This window comes from Talpa occidentalis, unplaced genomic scaffold (assembly GCF_014898055.3).
Source record: "Talpa occidentalis isolate TD23 unplaced genomic scaffold, MPIMG_talOcc4v2.1 talOcc4.16, whole genome shotgun sequence".
Taxonomy (NCBI): Eukaryota; Metazoa; Chordata; class Mammalia; order Eulipotyphla; family Talpidae; genus Talpa; species Talpa occidentalis.
In genome coordinates this window covers 1,726,743-1,744,314 of record NW_023601653.1, presented here as the reverse complement: position 1 = coordinate 1,744,314, position 17,572 = coordinate 1,726,743, and the positions used below count along the sequence as shown (strand labels likewise).

General features: G+C 62.2%; 1 protein-coding gene across 1 annotated transcript; it reads left to right on the top strand.

Annotated features, from left to right (window-relative positions):
* On the top strand, nucleotides 1-16,051 carry ARHGAP8 (Rho GTPase activating protein 8). The gene is given in 14 exon segments (XM_037515151.1): nucleotides 1-43; nucleotides 46-102; nucleotides 523-663; nucleotides 1,927-2,014; nucleotides 3,267-3,398; nucleotides 4,205-4,291; nucleotides 5,644-5,751; nucleotides 6,806-6,916; nucleotides 13,291-13,364; nucleotides 13,869-13,946; nucleotides 14,029-14,157; nucleotides 15,018-15,121; nucleotides 15,372-15,605; nucleotides 15,896-16,051. Coding segments are annotated over 14 exon segments (1,542 nt in total).
* Nucleotides 16,052-17,572: the final 1,521 nt, after the last annotated feature.

Below are 17,572 nucleotides of genomic sequence, written 5' to 3'. Positions count from 1 at the left end.
ATGCCCAGATCCACCGGCGGGGGCATCGGGACCAGGCGCCCGGGCCCTCTGCCCAGCAGGCGAGCATGTCCCGGCTGGACCTGGAGGAGCTGGCTGAGATAGGTAAAGTGCGGCTGCTGCAGCCTCGCCTGCGTTTGTGGATCGTGGGCTCATGTGGCTTGAAGAATCGATCCTGTAAAAAAAGTATCCAGCAAAGTTATCCTTGGAGGAGCTGTCCCCGTGCACCCTCAGCCCCCACGGCTGTCCCCTGCCTCCAGCCGGCCCGGCCCTGGGACGGACCAGCTCTGTGACCTACAGTCAGGGACATGTGGGTACAAAGGAGAGGCCGGTGCATAGTGGGTGCACAGTAGAGGTAGACATGCAGTGCATGGACACAACAGACACCTAGTGGGTGCACAGCTGCAGTGGCACATAGTGGGTACACAGCGGAGCCACAGTAACTGTCCTATAGAAAGACCCCCAGCCCTCTCCTTCCAGGAGAACACAGCTGACTCCTGCGTGGTTCCTCCTTTTCTGCCCCAGAGCTGCAGACAGATGAGGAGGAGGCCACAGAGTTGGGCACGGAGAGGCCTCCGGTACCTCCCGCAGCCGCACAGGCCCCGGCGCTGAGCACGCAGCACTCGTTCTACGACGTGGCCAGGCACGGCATCCTGCAGGTGGCAGGTGAGTCCCCAGCTGGGTGGCCCCAACCACTGACAGCGCCAGTCTGCCCGTGAGCCCTGTGGCGGGGGGTTTGTCAGGCTCCCGCCCTCCGCCGGGCTGTGCCTCGAGAGGAACAAGCACTAGCCAGTGGTCTGACAAAGGGGACATCCCCGCGCCACCTGCGCCTGAGAAGCCGGGGCAGCATCGCCCCCTTCCGGAAAGACGCCCGAGCTGAGTGATGGTTTCACTGACCAAGAGTGTGTTTCGCTGCACACGCAGCACACGCTGCAGGCACGGGGGCGGGCCATGCCCACGGCTGTCCGGAGGGGCCGGCTGAGTGCGGGGCTGGGCCACCAGGTGAGCCCGTCTCGTGGGGCAGCAATCAGCCGGGTCCTTCACGGGCGCTGCACACCCAGCACCCCGGCTGGCCCCGACTCTCCCCAAACGGAAGGTCAACGTGCTCTGGTTACCTGAGACGCGGCTGCAGAAACCGCAGACACTGGACTCTTGGGCGTCTGCGGATAAAGCTGACTTAAATGTAGCCAGACGTGGTCACCTTGGACTCATGTGGGTGCTGGAGTCCATGATGCCCTCCCCCAGCTCTCCTGAGCCCCCATGTCCGCTGGGCACGCGGTGCCTCTGCTCCTGGCATCTCGCTGCCGTTGGCCTCTGGACCGGTGCCAGAAGGCTCCTGCCTGACCCCAGCCTCCAGGCCACTGAACGGTGCTGTGTGGGTGGCTCTGGTGGGCGAACCTCACCCCTGCCGGCATCCACTGGTCTGGGAGCCTCTCTTCACGCCCGAAGGCCTCTGTCCGGGGCTCCTGCGTGCCCGTGTCCCAGCTCCACCTGGTGGCCCTCCCCACATGCGCCCCCCCCACTACACACACACTGATCTGCACCTTCACCAGCCATCGGACAGCTCAACAGCTCAGTGTCCCGAGCCCTGGGCCAGTGGGGCCTCCCCACGCCTCCCACGTCACTGGCCACTCCCAGTCCTCGCTCCACCAGGCGCTGCAAAGTGCCTCCACCGGGCAGCCCTGCTCCAGGCCGCCCTCCACCAGTGGCCAGGAGGGTCTCTCAGACGACCCGCCACACCTGTCCCCTGCCCTCCTCACCAGCACCCGGGTCAACAGGTGGAGGCCAAATGGGGGGTGGCTTCCAGTGTGTCGGCTGGGGGGACATTTCTGGGGGGGTGCCCAGCTGCCGCAGTCCCTGTGCCCGCAGCCCAGGGGGCCTGGCTGGGAGGCCGTGGCGCTGGCAGGCTCATGCTGTCTGCGCCCGCAGGGGAGGACCGCTTCGGGAGACGCGTGGTCACCTTCAGCTGCTGCCGGATGCCGCCCTCCCACGAGCTCAACCACCAGCGTCTGCTGGAGTAAGTCCAGGTGCCCTCCCTGGCCCCGCCCCGCGCACCTCCCCACCCCACCAGCAAGCCAGGCCTGCGCGCCTGCCTCTCCACCAAGCCCGCTCGGCTTGGAGCGTGTTGCCACGGAGGGTGTTGCCACGGAGGGTGTTGCCACGGAGGGTGTTGCGGTCGGAGGGCGCGCAGGGAGGGGCGCGTCCCAGGCGGGGTCCCGCCGGGCCCAGCCCACCTGCAGTCCTGAGTGCGGCCCAGCTTCCCTGTAGGCCTCCTCGCACCCACCCCCTTCTCGAAGCCCCGGGGGTCGGGGGCCGAGGGGGAACCTCGGCCCAGTGGGTGTGAGTTTTCTCGCAGCAGAGGGGGATGTTCAGAGCTGGCTGGAGGGCGCTCGCCCACTTTGTGCGCTGGACGCCCGAGAGCTGTTCCGTGTGAAGCGGCTCCTGTTACGCTGTGATTTCATCTCAATCCCCAAAACCCACGCCTCTGGCAGCTGCCGGGCCGCGCTCCCCTGTGCACCTGCCCACGAGCCTTCGCCAGGTGGAGCCGAGCGCGGCCTGAGCGGCTGAGTAGGTCCTGCCTGCGCCGGGCCTTCGGCGCGCTCCGGGCCCTGCCCCGGGGAAGGGGCGCCTTTCTCAGACACCCCAAAGGTGCCTGTGGGTTTCTCGGCCGCCACGGGAAGATCCCGAGGCTCAGCCTTGCCCACGGTGGCTTCCCGGTCTCCTCCTGTTTTTGAAACGGGGAAGGCGTGAGCCCGAGCGCAGCTGCCGACTCCCCCAGCCAGCTCCCCGTGCTCGGGCGCCGGAGGGCGCTGCCGGGAGGAGGGGCCGCGGGTCACCAGGAGGAAGGGCCGCTGCATCCGCGAGCTGAGCAAGGACCCCCACCCGCCCCGGCTCTGCGCCTCGCCCGCCCCAGGGGCAGCTCCTCCTGCGAGGCTGCTTCCGCGCCACCCGATGGCCCAGGACAGCGTCCCCACCCCGGGGTCCGAAACGCAGTCGCCTCTCAACGAGGCCGCGTCCACAGCCCGGGAGGTTGAGGCGGGCCCTTGGGGCCTGTCTCCCCCACCAGCCTGGCTGTGTGACCTGGGCAGGTTGGGGGGCGCCGCGGAGCCTGGGTATCCCTTAACCCGCGAGGCCCCGGCCCACGAGGGGGTCCCGTGGCTGAGCCCTGCGGAGCCCTGCAGAGCCGGTGGGGGTGGGGGTGCGGGTGGTGCCGGGAGGCCGCAGGTTTCGGGGACCTGACTCGGCGCCCTGACACCCCTTGTGCGCAGGTACCTGAAGCACGCGCTGGAGCGGGCCGCGGAGAGGGACTACGTGGTCGTGTACTTCCACCACGGGCTGAGCAGCCGCAACAAGCCTTCCCTGCGCTGGCTGCAGGGCGCCTACAAGGAGTTTGACAGGAAGTGGGTGCTGGGGGCCTGGGGGGCCGGGGAGGCTCTGGGGGGACCTGGGGAGCCTGTGGGAGCTGGAGGCTTGGGGGGTACCTCATGCCTGGGATGTCTGGGGGTGCCTGAGGGCTCCTGGGGTAACTGGAGGACTGGGGGGCCTGGGGGGGGCTGAGGAAGCGGTCACCTCTGTGCCATGGTTGCTGCCCTGTGAGGCCCCCTCCCCACCCCAGCTCCGCACCCGGCCACTGCTGTCCTGGCCTTGCATGGCCTCCGGCACCCCACTGGACCCTCGACACCCTGTCCTCACCCCACCCCAGGCCTGGTGGGGGACACGCTGGCACATGTCTTAGCAGCTGGCTCCTGGGCCTGGGCCTGTTTGTCATGGCCTAGATCTCCATGGCGTGGATTCTTCCACCACGGCAGTGGGCTCTTCCCAGTGGGCTGGCGGAGGCTCTGGCAGGCCCCTGGCAGGCCTCAGGCTGGGCAGTGTAACCCACCCCTCTCCTGTGGGGCTGGGACACCACCAGGACCTGCTCACCCCGACTCGTGGCCCAGCTAGCAGGTTCAGCCTGATGGCTTTGGCTGAACTACTCAGCCCCACAGGGTGGGACAGGGTGGTGGGGGGCGGGGAGCAAACCAGGGAGCAGCCAGCTTTTAAGGGGGCTCCTAGCTCGCCTCTGGGAGGCAACCATGACCCAGCACCAGCCAGCCTGGGGAGCGCCCTGCTTAGCGGGGTCAACCCCAAACCTGGTGGTGGCGCGGCCTCTCCGCGGGGGAGTCTCCGTGTCCCAGGGTCTGAGACTGTCTCACGTGCCCCTTAGGTACAGAAAGAACCTGAAGGCCCTCTACGTGGTGCACCCCACCAGCTTCATCAAAGCCCTGTGGAACGTTTTCAAGCCCCTTATCAGGTGCGGGCTCCTTGGGTGTCCCCGGGGCGGGCCCCAGCCCTGTCCGGGCGCTGTGGCCTTGCACGGGGGGTGCTCAGGTGCGGCAGGGCGGAAGGTCACGAGCAGACACGGGCGAGGTCTGCACCTGCGGCTGGAACCACCCCCGCCCGCCGAGGGCCGGCTCTGTGTACCTGCGTCAGGCTTGGCAGCCAGCTCTGAGCCCCGGGGCCTCTCTGAAAAGAACGGGTGTGGACCCGCTGTGCTCACCAGGATTCCCATGCTCGCCACTTGGGGCTCCCCTGGATGAGCCGACCCAGGCCCCTTTCCTGGGTGTGAGAAGCAGGAAGCGGGACTCTGGCCCCCCGGAGCGTGGTGTCCAGCAAAAGCCTCGCCGGCTGGCGGGGTCAGATAGAAGCACAGAGCGATGGTCACAGGGGCTCCTGCGTGGGCGGGGGGTGGCATGAGGGCCTTCCTGCAGCCCTGAAGTGCCCACCTGCCCCGCGCAGGGTGCAAGCAGAACAGGAGGCCCCAGGGTAGATGCCTGGGCCTCCGAGCTCAGGTGGTGCCCCTCTTGTCCACTAGGGGGCGCCGGTGCCCGCGCTCTGGTGGGGCAGCCCCTTGTAGTTACGGGAGAGCAGATTTTGGGGCCCCCCAGTGCGGTTTCAGCGGGCACCTGCCTGGGGACACGAGGGTGCAGGCCCTGTGAGGTGTTCTGGCCGCACACAGACGAGCGAAGGGGCCTGCGGCAGCTTGGGGGCCAGGACTTGCCCCGTGAGGTGCTGGTGTGTCACAGGTGTGCTCACACGCCTGCCACTGAACCCCCACGAGGCCGTGGCGCCCTAGCCCCCCAGCGGCCCAGCCACTACCCACCCGTCCTCCTGGCACTGCCCCCCTTGCCAGGCGAGGGAACTGGGGCTCCTTAGCCGCAGAGCCCTCCCAGGAGGAGCGGGTGTGGGGCTGTGCCTGCGCTCGCTGGTCACTGGGAGGGAGAGTCGCCCCCTTGTTGGGGGGGCCTGAGGCCCTGGGACAGACAAGTTCCCCGGGGCTTGGGGGACAAGGTGGAGAGTGTGACCGCCTGGGCGGTGCCTGCTTGGGACCCTTCGAGGAGCGGGGCACCAAAGGGGCGGCCACCGCCGGCCCCCACCATCTCCGGGCGCCTCCCCTCCGTGCTGCGTAGATCTGGGCAGTCAGGGCATCGAGGGGGTACTCATCTGTATGCAGCTGAGACTCGGCATCTTAAGGAAGCGAAACTTCTGCAGGCCCAGGCTTCTGCCAGGCCCTGGCTTCGGGCTATGTCCCGCGTTCACGTCCTTAAAGTGAAAATCCCTGCGCTGCCGCCCAGTCCACTCGTTCTCCCGCTTCTGCTTTCCTAGTCACAAGTTTGGGAAGAAAGTCACCTATGTCAACTCTCTGAGCGAGCTGCGGGAGCACCTCCAGCTGCGGGAGCCCCACGAGCTCACGGTCCCCCAAGAAGTACTGCAGTAAGTTCCAAGCCCCCCGGGGCCCACGGGGCGAAAGCACCCCCCCCCGCACCCCACCCCCACCTGCCTCTAGGGCTGTCTCCAGCCCCCAGCCAGCCCTGGCGCAGGCCACAGCACAGACACAAGTGCTGAGTCGAAGAATCAGGAGATGCTTTTCTCTCCCACCGTGTAAAACCGACGGGAGAAAATCAGCCACGACAGGGGCTGCCTTCAGCTGCCGGGTGTTTGTGGTTTTGCTTTTGAGCTGAAGATGCGGGATGTCTCCGTGCACAGAGCAGGCACAGAGTGGAGTGTCCTGAGGCCCCGGCCCGCAGGGGTCAGTGTGGGGCCTGATGGGTGTGATCGTGGTGTTGCTTTCACACTGTGACCCTCCCCTGACAGCCTCCCACTTAGGGGCAGGCAGGTAGAGGCCACCCCTCAGCCAGCCTGGTCCACCTGGACACCCCCAACCCTTTGCATCTCCTTCTCTGGGGGTGCTTCTCTACTGCAAACTGGTGAGGTCACCAGCCTTGCCGGGGCTGTGGAAATGTCGGGCTCCCCCCAGGTCATGCACTGGAGGACAGCAGTGCAGGGCTGTTACGGTGGGACAGCACCCCCAGCAGGCCGTCAGGGAGCGGGGGTCACAGCCAGTGATGACGGGGCCAGCACAGGTGCTGAATCCAGCTGGGGAGGGTTCTGGTGGAGGGAATCTATCAGGGAAGGCTTCCAGGAGGAGGTGACTCGACGTGAACTGCAAAGAGACAGTTGGCTGCATGGGGAGGTCAGGAAAGGGCCTTCCAGCAGAGGGACACCCTTGTCCAGCACCTGAGTGTGAGATCTTGGTCAGAGGTTGGCGGGAGAGGCTGGGCAGTAGGGGTTAGGCCACCCTCTGCCCTCTTAGGCGGACACCACGGCCATGGAGGATTGCGAGCGTGTGCGTGTATGTGCATGTGCGTGCTCGTGTGTGCATGGCACAGCTGCAAGCGAGGTGGACTGGCGTGTCCACCGTGGGCAGGGCCCTCTTGGCCGAGGCTGGCCCCGCAGGGTGAGAGCCGGGCTTCTGCTGTGTCCACAGGTATGACGAGAGGCTCCATAACCTGGCCACGGGCAGGCCGCCCCCTCCCGCCAAGACGCCACCACCACGGCCTCCTCTGCCCACCCAGCAGTTTGGCGTCAGCCTGCGATAGTAAGTGACCCACCGCATCCCTCCGGGGAGCCAGGGACAGCCTGTGTGTGCGTCCAGGAGCCCGTGTGCGTCAGGAGCGGCAGGAGGCAGAGGGAGGGACCTGGGTTCTCGCACTCCGGGGGCCTTGCTCTGGCCTGTGAGAGAGGAGCGAACCGGGTGCGTCCTAGGGAGGGACTTCAGGGGCCAGCAAGCTGTGCGTCTCTGGCGGTGATGTGGAAGGGGGTCCCTGAGTGACCGCGGCCAGCCCCTGCTGGCATCCACGACAGCCAGGAGAGCAGGAGGTGTGAGAAGCAAACGTCTGTCAGGCCCAGCTGCCGGGACATGGAGACTGTTGTCATGGCCCCAACCCTGACCCATCCTGCCCTTAGTCACACGACCTTGAACTCACTGACCTCTCAGCTTGTTGCCTTATTTCTGATGTGATATTTAACCTTTAACGACTCCTTGTAAAGGATTCTGGGCCACCTGTCTGGCCAACATCTTCATCTTTTAAGACTCTTCTCGGTGACACCTCCTCCAGGAGGTCTTCCTTGATGCTCTAGACTGCACACAGAACCCTCCTCGGTGGCTCTGAGCAGGCTGCCGTGGGGAGTGTCTGGAGGGTCCTCCCGCTCAGCCATGAGCTTTTGTCTGTCCTCTTGTCCTCTGCTTCTGGCAATGGCTCGGGCTCCCGAGGGACCTGGAATGTCGACATGGTGTATTCTGCAGCCTCGGGAGGAAGCAGTTACGTCCTGGAGGGGGAGGGGAGCCCTGGAGAGCTGAGGGCTCAGTGCCACTTAAGTTAGTCTTTTCTTGTTGGAAACTTACCTATGATTTGTTTTCTTACATAAAAATGTGATGCTCTTTAAGACCCAAGGGGGACCTTGAAAGGCTTTGAGAACCGGGGCCAGTTGTAATGGTGAAAATTGGCTCATGGCATCCTCAGGGAGCACTGGGCAGCCTTGGAAAACCATCCCGTGCCTGCCACTCTGAGAGGTAATCCGTGTGATTGCCTCTTTAAATTAATATTTTATGCTATTTCATTGCAAATGACTATAATAAAATGGCAATAAACATATTAAATAAAGGGCCCAATATGTAATATGTTTGGACTACGACTGAATGGAAGTCATTAAAATTCATAAGCAAGTCCTATTCACTAGTGTGAATTCCAGCTTTAAGTTCAAAAGCGTATGACAGAAAGCTGTCACCTCCGAGCAAGCTAATTACTGCATTAAGAGGCAGTCGGAGATGCATCTGCGCATGCTCCCTTCCCTGCAGCGCCAAGGGAAGCACACCTGTGCATTCCCTGCCACTGGTCCTTGGGAAATCAAGCTACTGACTTTACTGCTTGCTCCAGATTTGCTACCCTGTAACTGGAGGGGAAACCCTGCCCTGCTCACCCTCCAGGGCCACAAGGAAGGGTTAAGGGGGTGAGGGGGAGAGGAACAGGTGTGCAGACAACTTGAGCCAGGCCCAGCTCCCAGCACTGTGTTGCTCTTATTCTATCTCTATAGTCCCCTCCTCCAGGAAGTCTTCCCTGATAACTCTACACAGATGGACCAGTGTTGAAACAGTTTATTTCCTCCACATGAATTTCCTTGGTATCCTTTGAAGATTTATTTTTGGACTCTCAATTCTATTTCATTGACCTGTATGCCAATACCATACTATCTTTACTACTGTAGCTTCGTAGTAAGTTTTGAAATTGAGACATGTGCTCCTCCGACCTTGTTCCTCTTTTTCAAGATTGTTTTGGCTATTCTGGATCCTTGAATCTCCATGTTATTTTTAAAAGCAGCTTGTCAGTTTCTGCAAAAAGACTGGGATTTCAATAGGGATTAGCTGGTCTCTGTAGACCAGTTGGGGAAGTATTACTGTCTTAACAACAGTAAGTCTCCAACCCATGAACACGGGATGTCTTTCCATCTATTTGGATCTTTTAAATTTCTTTCAAAAATATTTTACAGTTTTCAATATGCCAGTCTTGTTCTTTTTCATGAAGTTTATTTTTTTACTACCTTTCGTATCTTTGTGATACTGTGTAAGTGAAACTGTTTTCTTAATTTTATTTTTCTATCGTCTGTTGCTAGTTATAGAACTACAATTGATTTTTCGATACTGATCTTATACCATGCAATCTAGCTGAACTCATTTATCACTTCTAACAGGTATTTTGTAAATTTTTTTTAGCATTTTATTTGTCGAAGATCATTTCATCTGCAAATAGGAGAGGACTAACTTCTTCTTCTCCCACCTGGATGTCTTTTACTTCCTTTTCTTGCCTGATTTGTTCCGTCTAGAACCTCCAGTTCAACATTGACTAGGAGTGGTGATAACAGACATCCTTGCCTTATTCCTAGTCTCGGGGGGAAACATCCAGTCTTTCACCATGAAGTATGCCCACTTATACTAATTTATAATTTGTACTCTGTGCAATGGCCTTTTTAAAAAAAGGTTTATTTATTTATGCATACAAGAACTGGGGTACAGGCCAGAGGTGTGGGGAGTGAGAGGATTCACCAGAGACAGACTGGGAAGCAGAACAGGCGGATAACTGCTGAGGGGAGCAGCGGGGAGACAGGAGAAGTCTTCTGCACCATGTGGGTATCTCCCTGGCTGGGGATCGAACTAGTGCTGCCGTGGCTGCAGATAGCTTCATGGTGCTGCGGCTTAACCCCTTGCGCCACCAAGCAGGCCCCAGCAATCGCCTATTAAATCAAATAAGAGGGAGTAAAAGAGTTACAGACAAAAGCACACGTGTATTCTCTTTTATATTACCTGTGGAGTTTCCTTTCCCTGTGTTCTGTATTTCTTCGTGTAGAGGAGAGAGGGTGGGTAGGTGCGAGAAGAAAGAAATAGAAGGATGGTGGAATTTTCAAACTCTTTGGAGAAGTGGTTATGCGTTCCCCTTCCAGGCCTCTCCTCCTTTCAAATGGGGAACATTTGGAAGAAATAGGATCTGATGGTGACGATTCAGGGACATTCTTTCGGTTGGTTATCTATTAGTGAACAGGACCATGGGGCTCTTTCAGCTTTTGCTTACCTCCTGGAGCTGAGGTTTTCAGCTAAGCTGGGGCCCACCATGTAAGGAAAGAGATGAGGAGCGTCTGGCTTTCTATTCTCTGTCCCGTCTGCTTGGGGTTCACCACTCTTTGGATTGCTGCACCATGCGCCCATGTAGGGAGTATAAGATCCTGGGAACAGCCCCAGGACCTCCGTAGGCTCTGCTTATGGTTTAGGGCAGCAAGGGGCACTGGAACTGGCCAAGGACAGTACTGGTCACTGTTGAGTTCTTCACCCACATGCACAATTGCAAGACCACTCAGGTTCAGAGAACAACAATACTGGGATTTATTTAACGAACAAGGAAAAACACAGAGAGTCACTGAGGCCACAGTGGCCGTTTACCTCACCCGAAGCTGTCTGGGGTTTACAAACACAAAGGCTCCCAAGATGGCGCCACGGAGGGCGCAGAGCCCAAAGCCCGAACAAAGACGCTCCCAAGATGGCGTCTTCCCGCCACTGCGGACTGTGGCTGGACAACAGGCCAGGTCGCAGCTCACAAAGATAGCAGAAGACACAACAGGAGATGCTCCTGGAGCTGCCACGATGCCCCAGCCTGGCACCAGACAATCGACTCTGAAAACAGCAGCTGCAGCGGCCGAGCAGCCCGACCAGCCCGACCAGCCCCACATGCGCGAGGCTTCACCTTCCCTTCAGGCTGTAACTGCAGCAAAGCTGGGAACAGTTTTACTCTCTCTGCTACCTCAAAGCCCCCAACTTCTCTCCTCTGAGGCTGGCTGCTGGAAGCCTCTCCACGTCCTTCAGAGGCCCGCAGCGGCCTTCCGGAAGATCGGCGAGGTGGAGACAGAAATGGCTGCCCCGGAATGGGAATCACTGAGGATCCAAAAACACTGACATCCCAAACGCTCAATCCTGGGGCTACCAGAGTCTCCACCCCGCCCCCCCCCCCCCCACAATAGTTCGCATTAGGTAGTTAGTTCCACCCTCACCGGCACGCCCTGGGCGGCACCTGTCACAGCCTTTGGCCCCTGTTCCAGGGTTCCGTCAAGTGCCGGCCTGACCTGCATGAGGGTTTGGAGAACTGATGCAGCTGGTGCTGCAACGTGGATTGTTATCCCTCAGCCTCCTTTCCAAGACGGCCAGCTGCGCAGCGCCGAGCACAGCCTTCCTGGGGCTCGTCACCACCTCCCAGCTCGGAGCGCAAGGCTGGGAGGAACCAGGAACCAGGGCTTGGGAATCAGATTTTGACTTAAATCTTAAACTGTGTGACTTAACATAAAATTATATGCTTCTGTGAATCTCAGTTTCGTCCCCCATAAAGACGGTGCAGTGATAACCCCCTTGGGCCCCCCAGAGCTTCCTGCGGTGATCACACACGCTGCCCGTCTACAGCGCCTGGGGCTCCAGGCTTCGGCTCAGGCTGCAGATGAAAGGGTCAGGGCCTGGGCTGCAGCCCTCCACCCGCTTTCGGAATTTGGGAGGGGAGGCTGGGAAACGCCTGGCTGGCCGCGCCACCCCTCCTGTTATCTCTGCCGCTGCAGGCGCCATTCCTGCACCCCTTTGCTGTTGGGGAGAGGCCACAGCCCTCTGGATCCGAGCGCTCCGTGCTTGCAGAGCCAGGAAACGAACCTGCTCTGAATTACTCTGAGCCTGTCTCCCACAGGGAGGGGCAGCGAGCATCTCAGGGCTTTCGGGGGCCGGTGGCCATCCATCAGTGAGGGTGCAGGGGCCGCTGGCCAGGAGCACACTGCCCTCCGGTGGGTGTGGACCTGCCCCCCAGCCCTCCAGCTCCCTGCCCGCCTCCCTACTTCAGCTCGGGGCACACAACACACGCAGCCTTGCAGAGACCCGCCCTGGACCCAGAGATGCACCAGGCGGGGAGGGATGTGGGGTGATAGGCTCTGACACTACCCTGGGCCCCCCAGCCAGCTCGGAAGCCCCCGTGTCTATCCAGAGCCCCCTGGGATCATTGTCATTCTCTGCACCAGCTCAGGCAGTCTCTTGAACGAGCCCCACCCCCACCAGCAAGTTGGGGGGTGGGAAGGGGCGGAGAAACCCAAACAGTGGGGTTCTGCTCTGGGAGAGCACTGATTTCATGCCAGGCCGCCCCGCGCTGAGACTGGCACAGGCAGGGAGTCAACACTGGCAGAGATAACAAAGTGGCGGCAGCGACTGGGTCACAGCCAGCCCTTCTGGGGTGCTCTTAGGCCCCCTCCTTCTGGGGGTCTGCTCTGAGGAAAGGCGGGGGCTAGCCTCACGCAGCTGTTGCTCACGGCGTCCACCCTGCCAGCAGGCCTCAGGTGGCCTTCCCGGGAAGGTGACCAGCGGGTCCAGAATGGACAACCCTGGCTCTCTGGCTGCATGACCCTGGGCCGTGGCCGCGGCTCCCCGGCCTGCCTCTCGTCTCCAAGGGGTGTCCCCAGGAAGCCCTGTCGGTACCTTTGACTTGGAACAAACAACAGCCTCCTGTCCCCCACGTTTAATCTGTGCAGTTCTGCGGGGACGGCGCCAGCGTCTGCTTGGCAGCCGGGACAGGCTGTGGAAGCTGAGGTGGGCCCGGGGCCACCTCGCTCCTGGGCAGTCAGGACGCCGGCAGGTGTCCAGTCCAGAGGAAGTAGGAGGAGGAAAAGGGCCTGGGCTTTGGAGGGCCCTGGAGCAGAGGACCCTGCGCCGCATTCCACCGTCTGCGTGCACGTGGGCCCAGCCCGCCCCTCGGAGGGGCCGGGGGGGAAGTGGTGCGAGGGAGCCCACATCGCTGCGGCTGCAGGACCGCGGGGGGCAGCGCAGTCCTCTGTGTCTCCCCACACAGGCTGTCGATGATGTTAGTGTGGGTCGGTCTGTCCAGGGCTCGCGGGGAGAGCAGCAGGCCCCTCCCCACCCCGCCCCGTGGCCAGTCTGTCAGCCGCGGTGGGGGTGCAGGAAGACCCTTCTCTTATCTTTGCACTTAAGTCTTAACGCTTCCATCTCCACCTGTGAACCCTGTGTCTGTTCGGCCGTGGGAGACGGTGCTCTTTGAGGGCTCCTGCTCGGCCCTCCTGGCTCAATCCACTCAGACCGCCGGCCTCCCTGTGTCCCTCCCTCTGTGTGGGAAGCCCTTCCCTCTTGGCGTCTGCTGGCTCCTACTCATCCCTCAAAACCCCACTCAGAAGCCGTCTGGGCAGCACCCTCTCCAGGCCTGGGCCTCCCGGAAGGTGTGCGCCCCCTGCTGGAGCCCGCTGCTCTGTCGCTCCCGCCCCTCTTGGCCAGGAGACCCTGGGGCGGAGGCTGCACCCTTCACTCTCCCAGGGCGGAGAGGTCCAGGGCCCTGAGGGGGTCATGAGCGCCCGTCAGCCTGATCAAAGAGGTCGCACTCTCTTGTCTCCCCTCAGCCTCAAAGACAAGAACCAAGGCGAGCTCATCCCCCCGGTGCTGCGGTTCACGGTGACGTACCTGAGAGAGAAAGGTGAGTGCGAGAGGCTGCTGGGCAGGCCTCCCGGGAGGCCTGCTCGGGTCCAAGCCCCCGGGGCCAGGGGTGGGAGGAGCGGGCAGGGCGGGATCCCGGGGCGCACAGCGGCTCCAGCTGCGGGCTCGGCTGCACGCGTGGTCTGAGAGTCCGCTCTGCTGTGTACTGGCCGTGCGGCCTTGGGCCCGCTGCTTACCCTCTCTGGGCCTCTGCCTCCTCCCCGTCCATGCTCTGCTGCTAGGGCTGGCGCACAGCGCCCCAGAAGGGGTCCCTCCCTGCAGCGGCCGAATTGGCACGTACAGATGGTGCTGCCCGCAGGGCAGCTCCCCGGTCCTGAGGCCAAGCTGAGCGCCCAGGGGAGATGCCGGGGCTCTTCCACCTGGACCAGCAGGGCTGGACAGCACTCCCGGCCAGCCACGGGAGGGTGATGCCCAGCAGAGGAGTCATGGAACATTCCAGAAACCTGATGCCCTGGGACCTGATGCCTGGAGCCTCTCTCTGCAGGGCTCCACACCGAGGGCCTGTTCCGGAGATCGGCCAGTGTCCCAACCGTCCGTGAGATCCAGCGGCTCTACAATCAAGGTGAGTGGGGTGCCCCGGAGTCCCCTGCCCCGAACTTCGTACCAGGCCAGTCGGAACCAGACGCACCGTGTCCTGTGTCCAGGGAAGCCCGTGAACTTCGACGACTACGGGGACATCCACGTGCCTGCCGCGATCCTGAAGACCTTCCTGCGGGAGCTGCCCCAGCCACTGCTGACCTTCGAGGCCTATGAGCAGATTCTGGGGATCACCAGTAGGTGCCAGTGCCTGCCCTGGGGCACGTGGGGCCAGGCTGGGGGCTGCTGGACCCCTGGTTTCCATCTGGCTTGCAGGCCGGGATGGAGGTTTGGGGGCCGCCCCTGCCAGATCCCGCCGAGGCTCTGGGCCTGCGGTGCAGCTGGGCCAGGCTGCCCACGTGAGGGGACGTGGGGCCAGGGGCCATCTGTCAGGTGCAGCCCCCCCCCCAGGTGATGGCGAAGGCCGGGGTCTGCCCCTTGGGGCTTGTGGGTATGCAGTTTATGTGAGTGTGAGTATGCATTTGAGTATTTGTGCATGAGTCTGCACGTGTGTGTGGTGTTTGTGACTGTGAGTCTAAGAGGGGGTATGTGTGTGAGTGTGCACACACTCCAGCTTCGGGAGCTTGGCGGACACGTGGCCCGTGTGGCCATAGTGTCGGGGCTCAGGGATGTGGCCCGCAGGGATGGGGGGCGTCTGAGACAGCGGCTTCCAGCCCCGGGGGCGGCACCAGGCTGCCAGTGGGGGTGGGGCGGGCACCTTCCTGTGAAGGGTCAACGCGCAGTAGTTCAGGACCCATGGTCCCTGCTGCTGCCGCCCCTCCACCCGGCCTTAGTGCCAGCAGCATGGAGGTGAGCGGCTGTGCACCCACAGAACTTTACTGACAACTAGTGGCTCTTTGGCCTGAGGGCTGAAGCTTGCCCGCTTCTAGTCCAGAGCATTCCTTGCTGGGAGGTAACGTGGGGATGGGACACAAGGAAGAGGGGGTTTTGCAAAGAAGAGCTGGTGGGGAGGGGCCAGGCCAGGCCCCAGGGCAGTGTCCTGGGAGCTGCTCTCCCCGGGAGGGGCCAGCTCAGGGGGAGTCTTGCGCCCCTGCAGGTGTGGAGAGCAGCCTGCGCGTGACCCATTGCCGCCAGATTCTGCAGAGCCTTCCAGAGCACAACTATGCTGTCCTCAGCTACCTCATGGGCTTCCTGAACACGGTGAGTGGGTGAGGCAGGGCCCTGGGGGGGCTGAGCTCCAAGCCCCCTGCCTGAACCCCTATAGACTGGGTCTGATCTCAAGGCCTCCCCGGTCCCGAAGGGCTTCATTCCAGGCCTGGCCAGGCCACTGCTCTGCCAGCGACCCTCCCTGCTCGCACTCCCCTGCCCAAGGTCCCAGCACTGGGGCTGGCTCCCGGCCCGGCGCTCTCCCCACAAAACCCACGGGCCGCATCGCACGTGTCCCCTCCAGGTGTCCCGGGAGAGCATCTTTAACAAGATGAACAGCTCCAACCTGGCCCGCGTCTTCGGGCTGAATTTGATCTGGCCGTCCCAGGGGGCGTGCTCCCTGAGTGCCCTCGTGCCCGTCAGCCTGTTCACCGAGCTGCTGATCGAGTACTATGGGAAGGTCTTCCGCGCGCAGGAGCCAGGTGGGGGGCCCGCCGAGGACAGCCCCTCAGCTGGTAGATGTGCTGGAGACAGACACGTGAGGGACAGACAGGCGCCAGGCCCCCCCGCGCGCCCCCCGGCAGCAGCTAGGAGCCTGCCCTAGTGCAGCAGGCCGTGGAGCCGCCCCTCTGCTGTCCTGCCTGCGCACTCGCTGCTAAACAACCCGCACGAGCCTGCCTGGCGGAAGGCCCTGCCCTGCCCTGGGGTCGCCCGCCCTGCCCGAGCAGCGGGCTGAGATAAACCGCCCGTCTGATAGAATCCTAAGCCAAGGCGGCCTCATGGAAAGTGAGCCCTTCCTGCCAGGGCTGCCCTGCGGCTGGGTGACAGGCAGGGGCCCAGGGACGTCACACAGCAGCGTCTGTTGTTGCCTGTGACTGGGGCACCATCGGGCTGCTGCCTTGGCTGGCTCTGGTGGTCATCTGGGGACGCCGCGCCGCTGGCTTCCCGGCCCTTCGGCACATGCAGGACGTGCTCTCACCCTGATGGCCAGGGCAGCTTCATGGCCAAGACCAGTCCCAGGGGAGGGCTCCGTGGCCAAGGGCTTTCTGGGGAGATCAGGGAGTTGCGGTGTAAAGTGGCCAGAGCCCCAGGGCTCGAGGCGAATGGCCCACAGTCACAGGCAGATGCCCCTCAGCGTTGCAAAGTAGGCCTCAGGGTCCAGCTTCAAATACAGTGAAAGGCTGGGCCTCTCTGGTGGCACAAGGGGTTAAGCACCACATTATGAAGCCATCCGCAGCCTCTGCAGCACGAGTTCGATCCCCGCCAGCCAGGGAGCTCCCCACATGGCGCAGCAGACCTCTCCTGACTCGCCCGCTGCTCCCCTCAGCAGTGTGTTTCAGTCAGTCTGCCTGTTCTGTTCCCCACTCTGTCTCTGGTGAATCCTCTCAACACCACCCCCCGCCGCATCTCTGGACTGTACCCCAGCTCTTGTGTGCATAAATAAATAAATCTTTAAAAAAAACAAAAACAAACAAAAGCAAATACAGTGAAGGGCTCCAGGTTTCCAGCAAAAAGCACCCAGGTTCAGCCTTGGGGCTGGGCTCAGTGATGTGCCTCCCCAGGCCGTCCCTGTGGGCGGAATGTGCGCTGTGGGGGCTCAGACCTGAGGCCGTGGCCCACCTGGGGCTGGGCGAAGCCGGTCCAGACCCGGCAGCAATGGGGGTGGGCCCAGGTGTGTCCACTGAGTTCGGCAGCCACAGCAATACCACGGGGGGTGGGGTGGGGTGGAGAGCACAGACACTGATGCTCTCACAGCTCTGGAGGTTGCAGTCTGAATTTGGGGTACCCGCATGGTTGCATTGGGGTGACAACTTTTGCAGATGGCCCCCTTCTTGCTGGGTGCTCACGTGGCAGGTGGGTGGGGAGCTTCTCTTACAAAGACATGGGTCCTGCGGGGTCAGGGCCCCACCCTTGTGACCCCATTTACTTGATTATTTCCCTCTGGGCCCCATCCTGTGCACCCACACTCCTCCCCCTTCCCTCCATCTTCCATCTGCCACACACACACACACACACACACACACACACACACTCACACACGTCGCTCCCCAGCGGCAACCACTCGCCCCCACCCGGGGCCCAAGGGCACACCTCCGCACTGGAAGCCGCTCCAGCAGAGCTGGTGAGCCGGCAGCTGCCGGCCCTGGGACCCTAAGAGGCTCCAGCCCCCACCCAGCTCTGCGAGCCCCAATACTTTCAGGACGCCGGGCCCGCCCCGGCCCTTCTGAGCGGGGCCTTCTGGGTTGTTCTCTTCACATCCTCCCTTCTCCCTCGCTGTTCTCCGGCCCCGTCTCTGGCCGCCGTGCCGCTGAGCTCGTGCTGTCCTGCGCCCCCGCGCCCCCGTGTCCTCCTTCCTTCCCGCTGTCCACTGGCCGGGAGGAGCCCCTGCCCAGGCACCGGGCCAGCCGCGTCCTTTCATTTCGTTTCTTTTCTGCTACGAACCCTTTTCCTTTCTTCCATTCCTTTTCAAAACCACAGCCCTCGGGCTCTGACCCACCAGAGCCA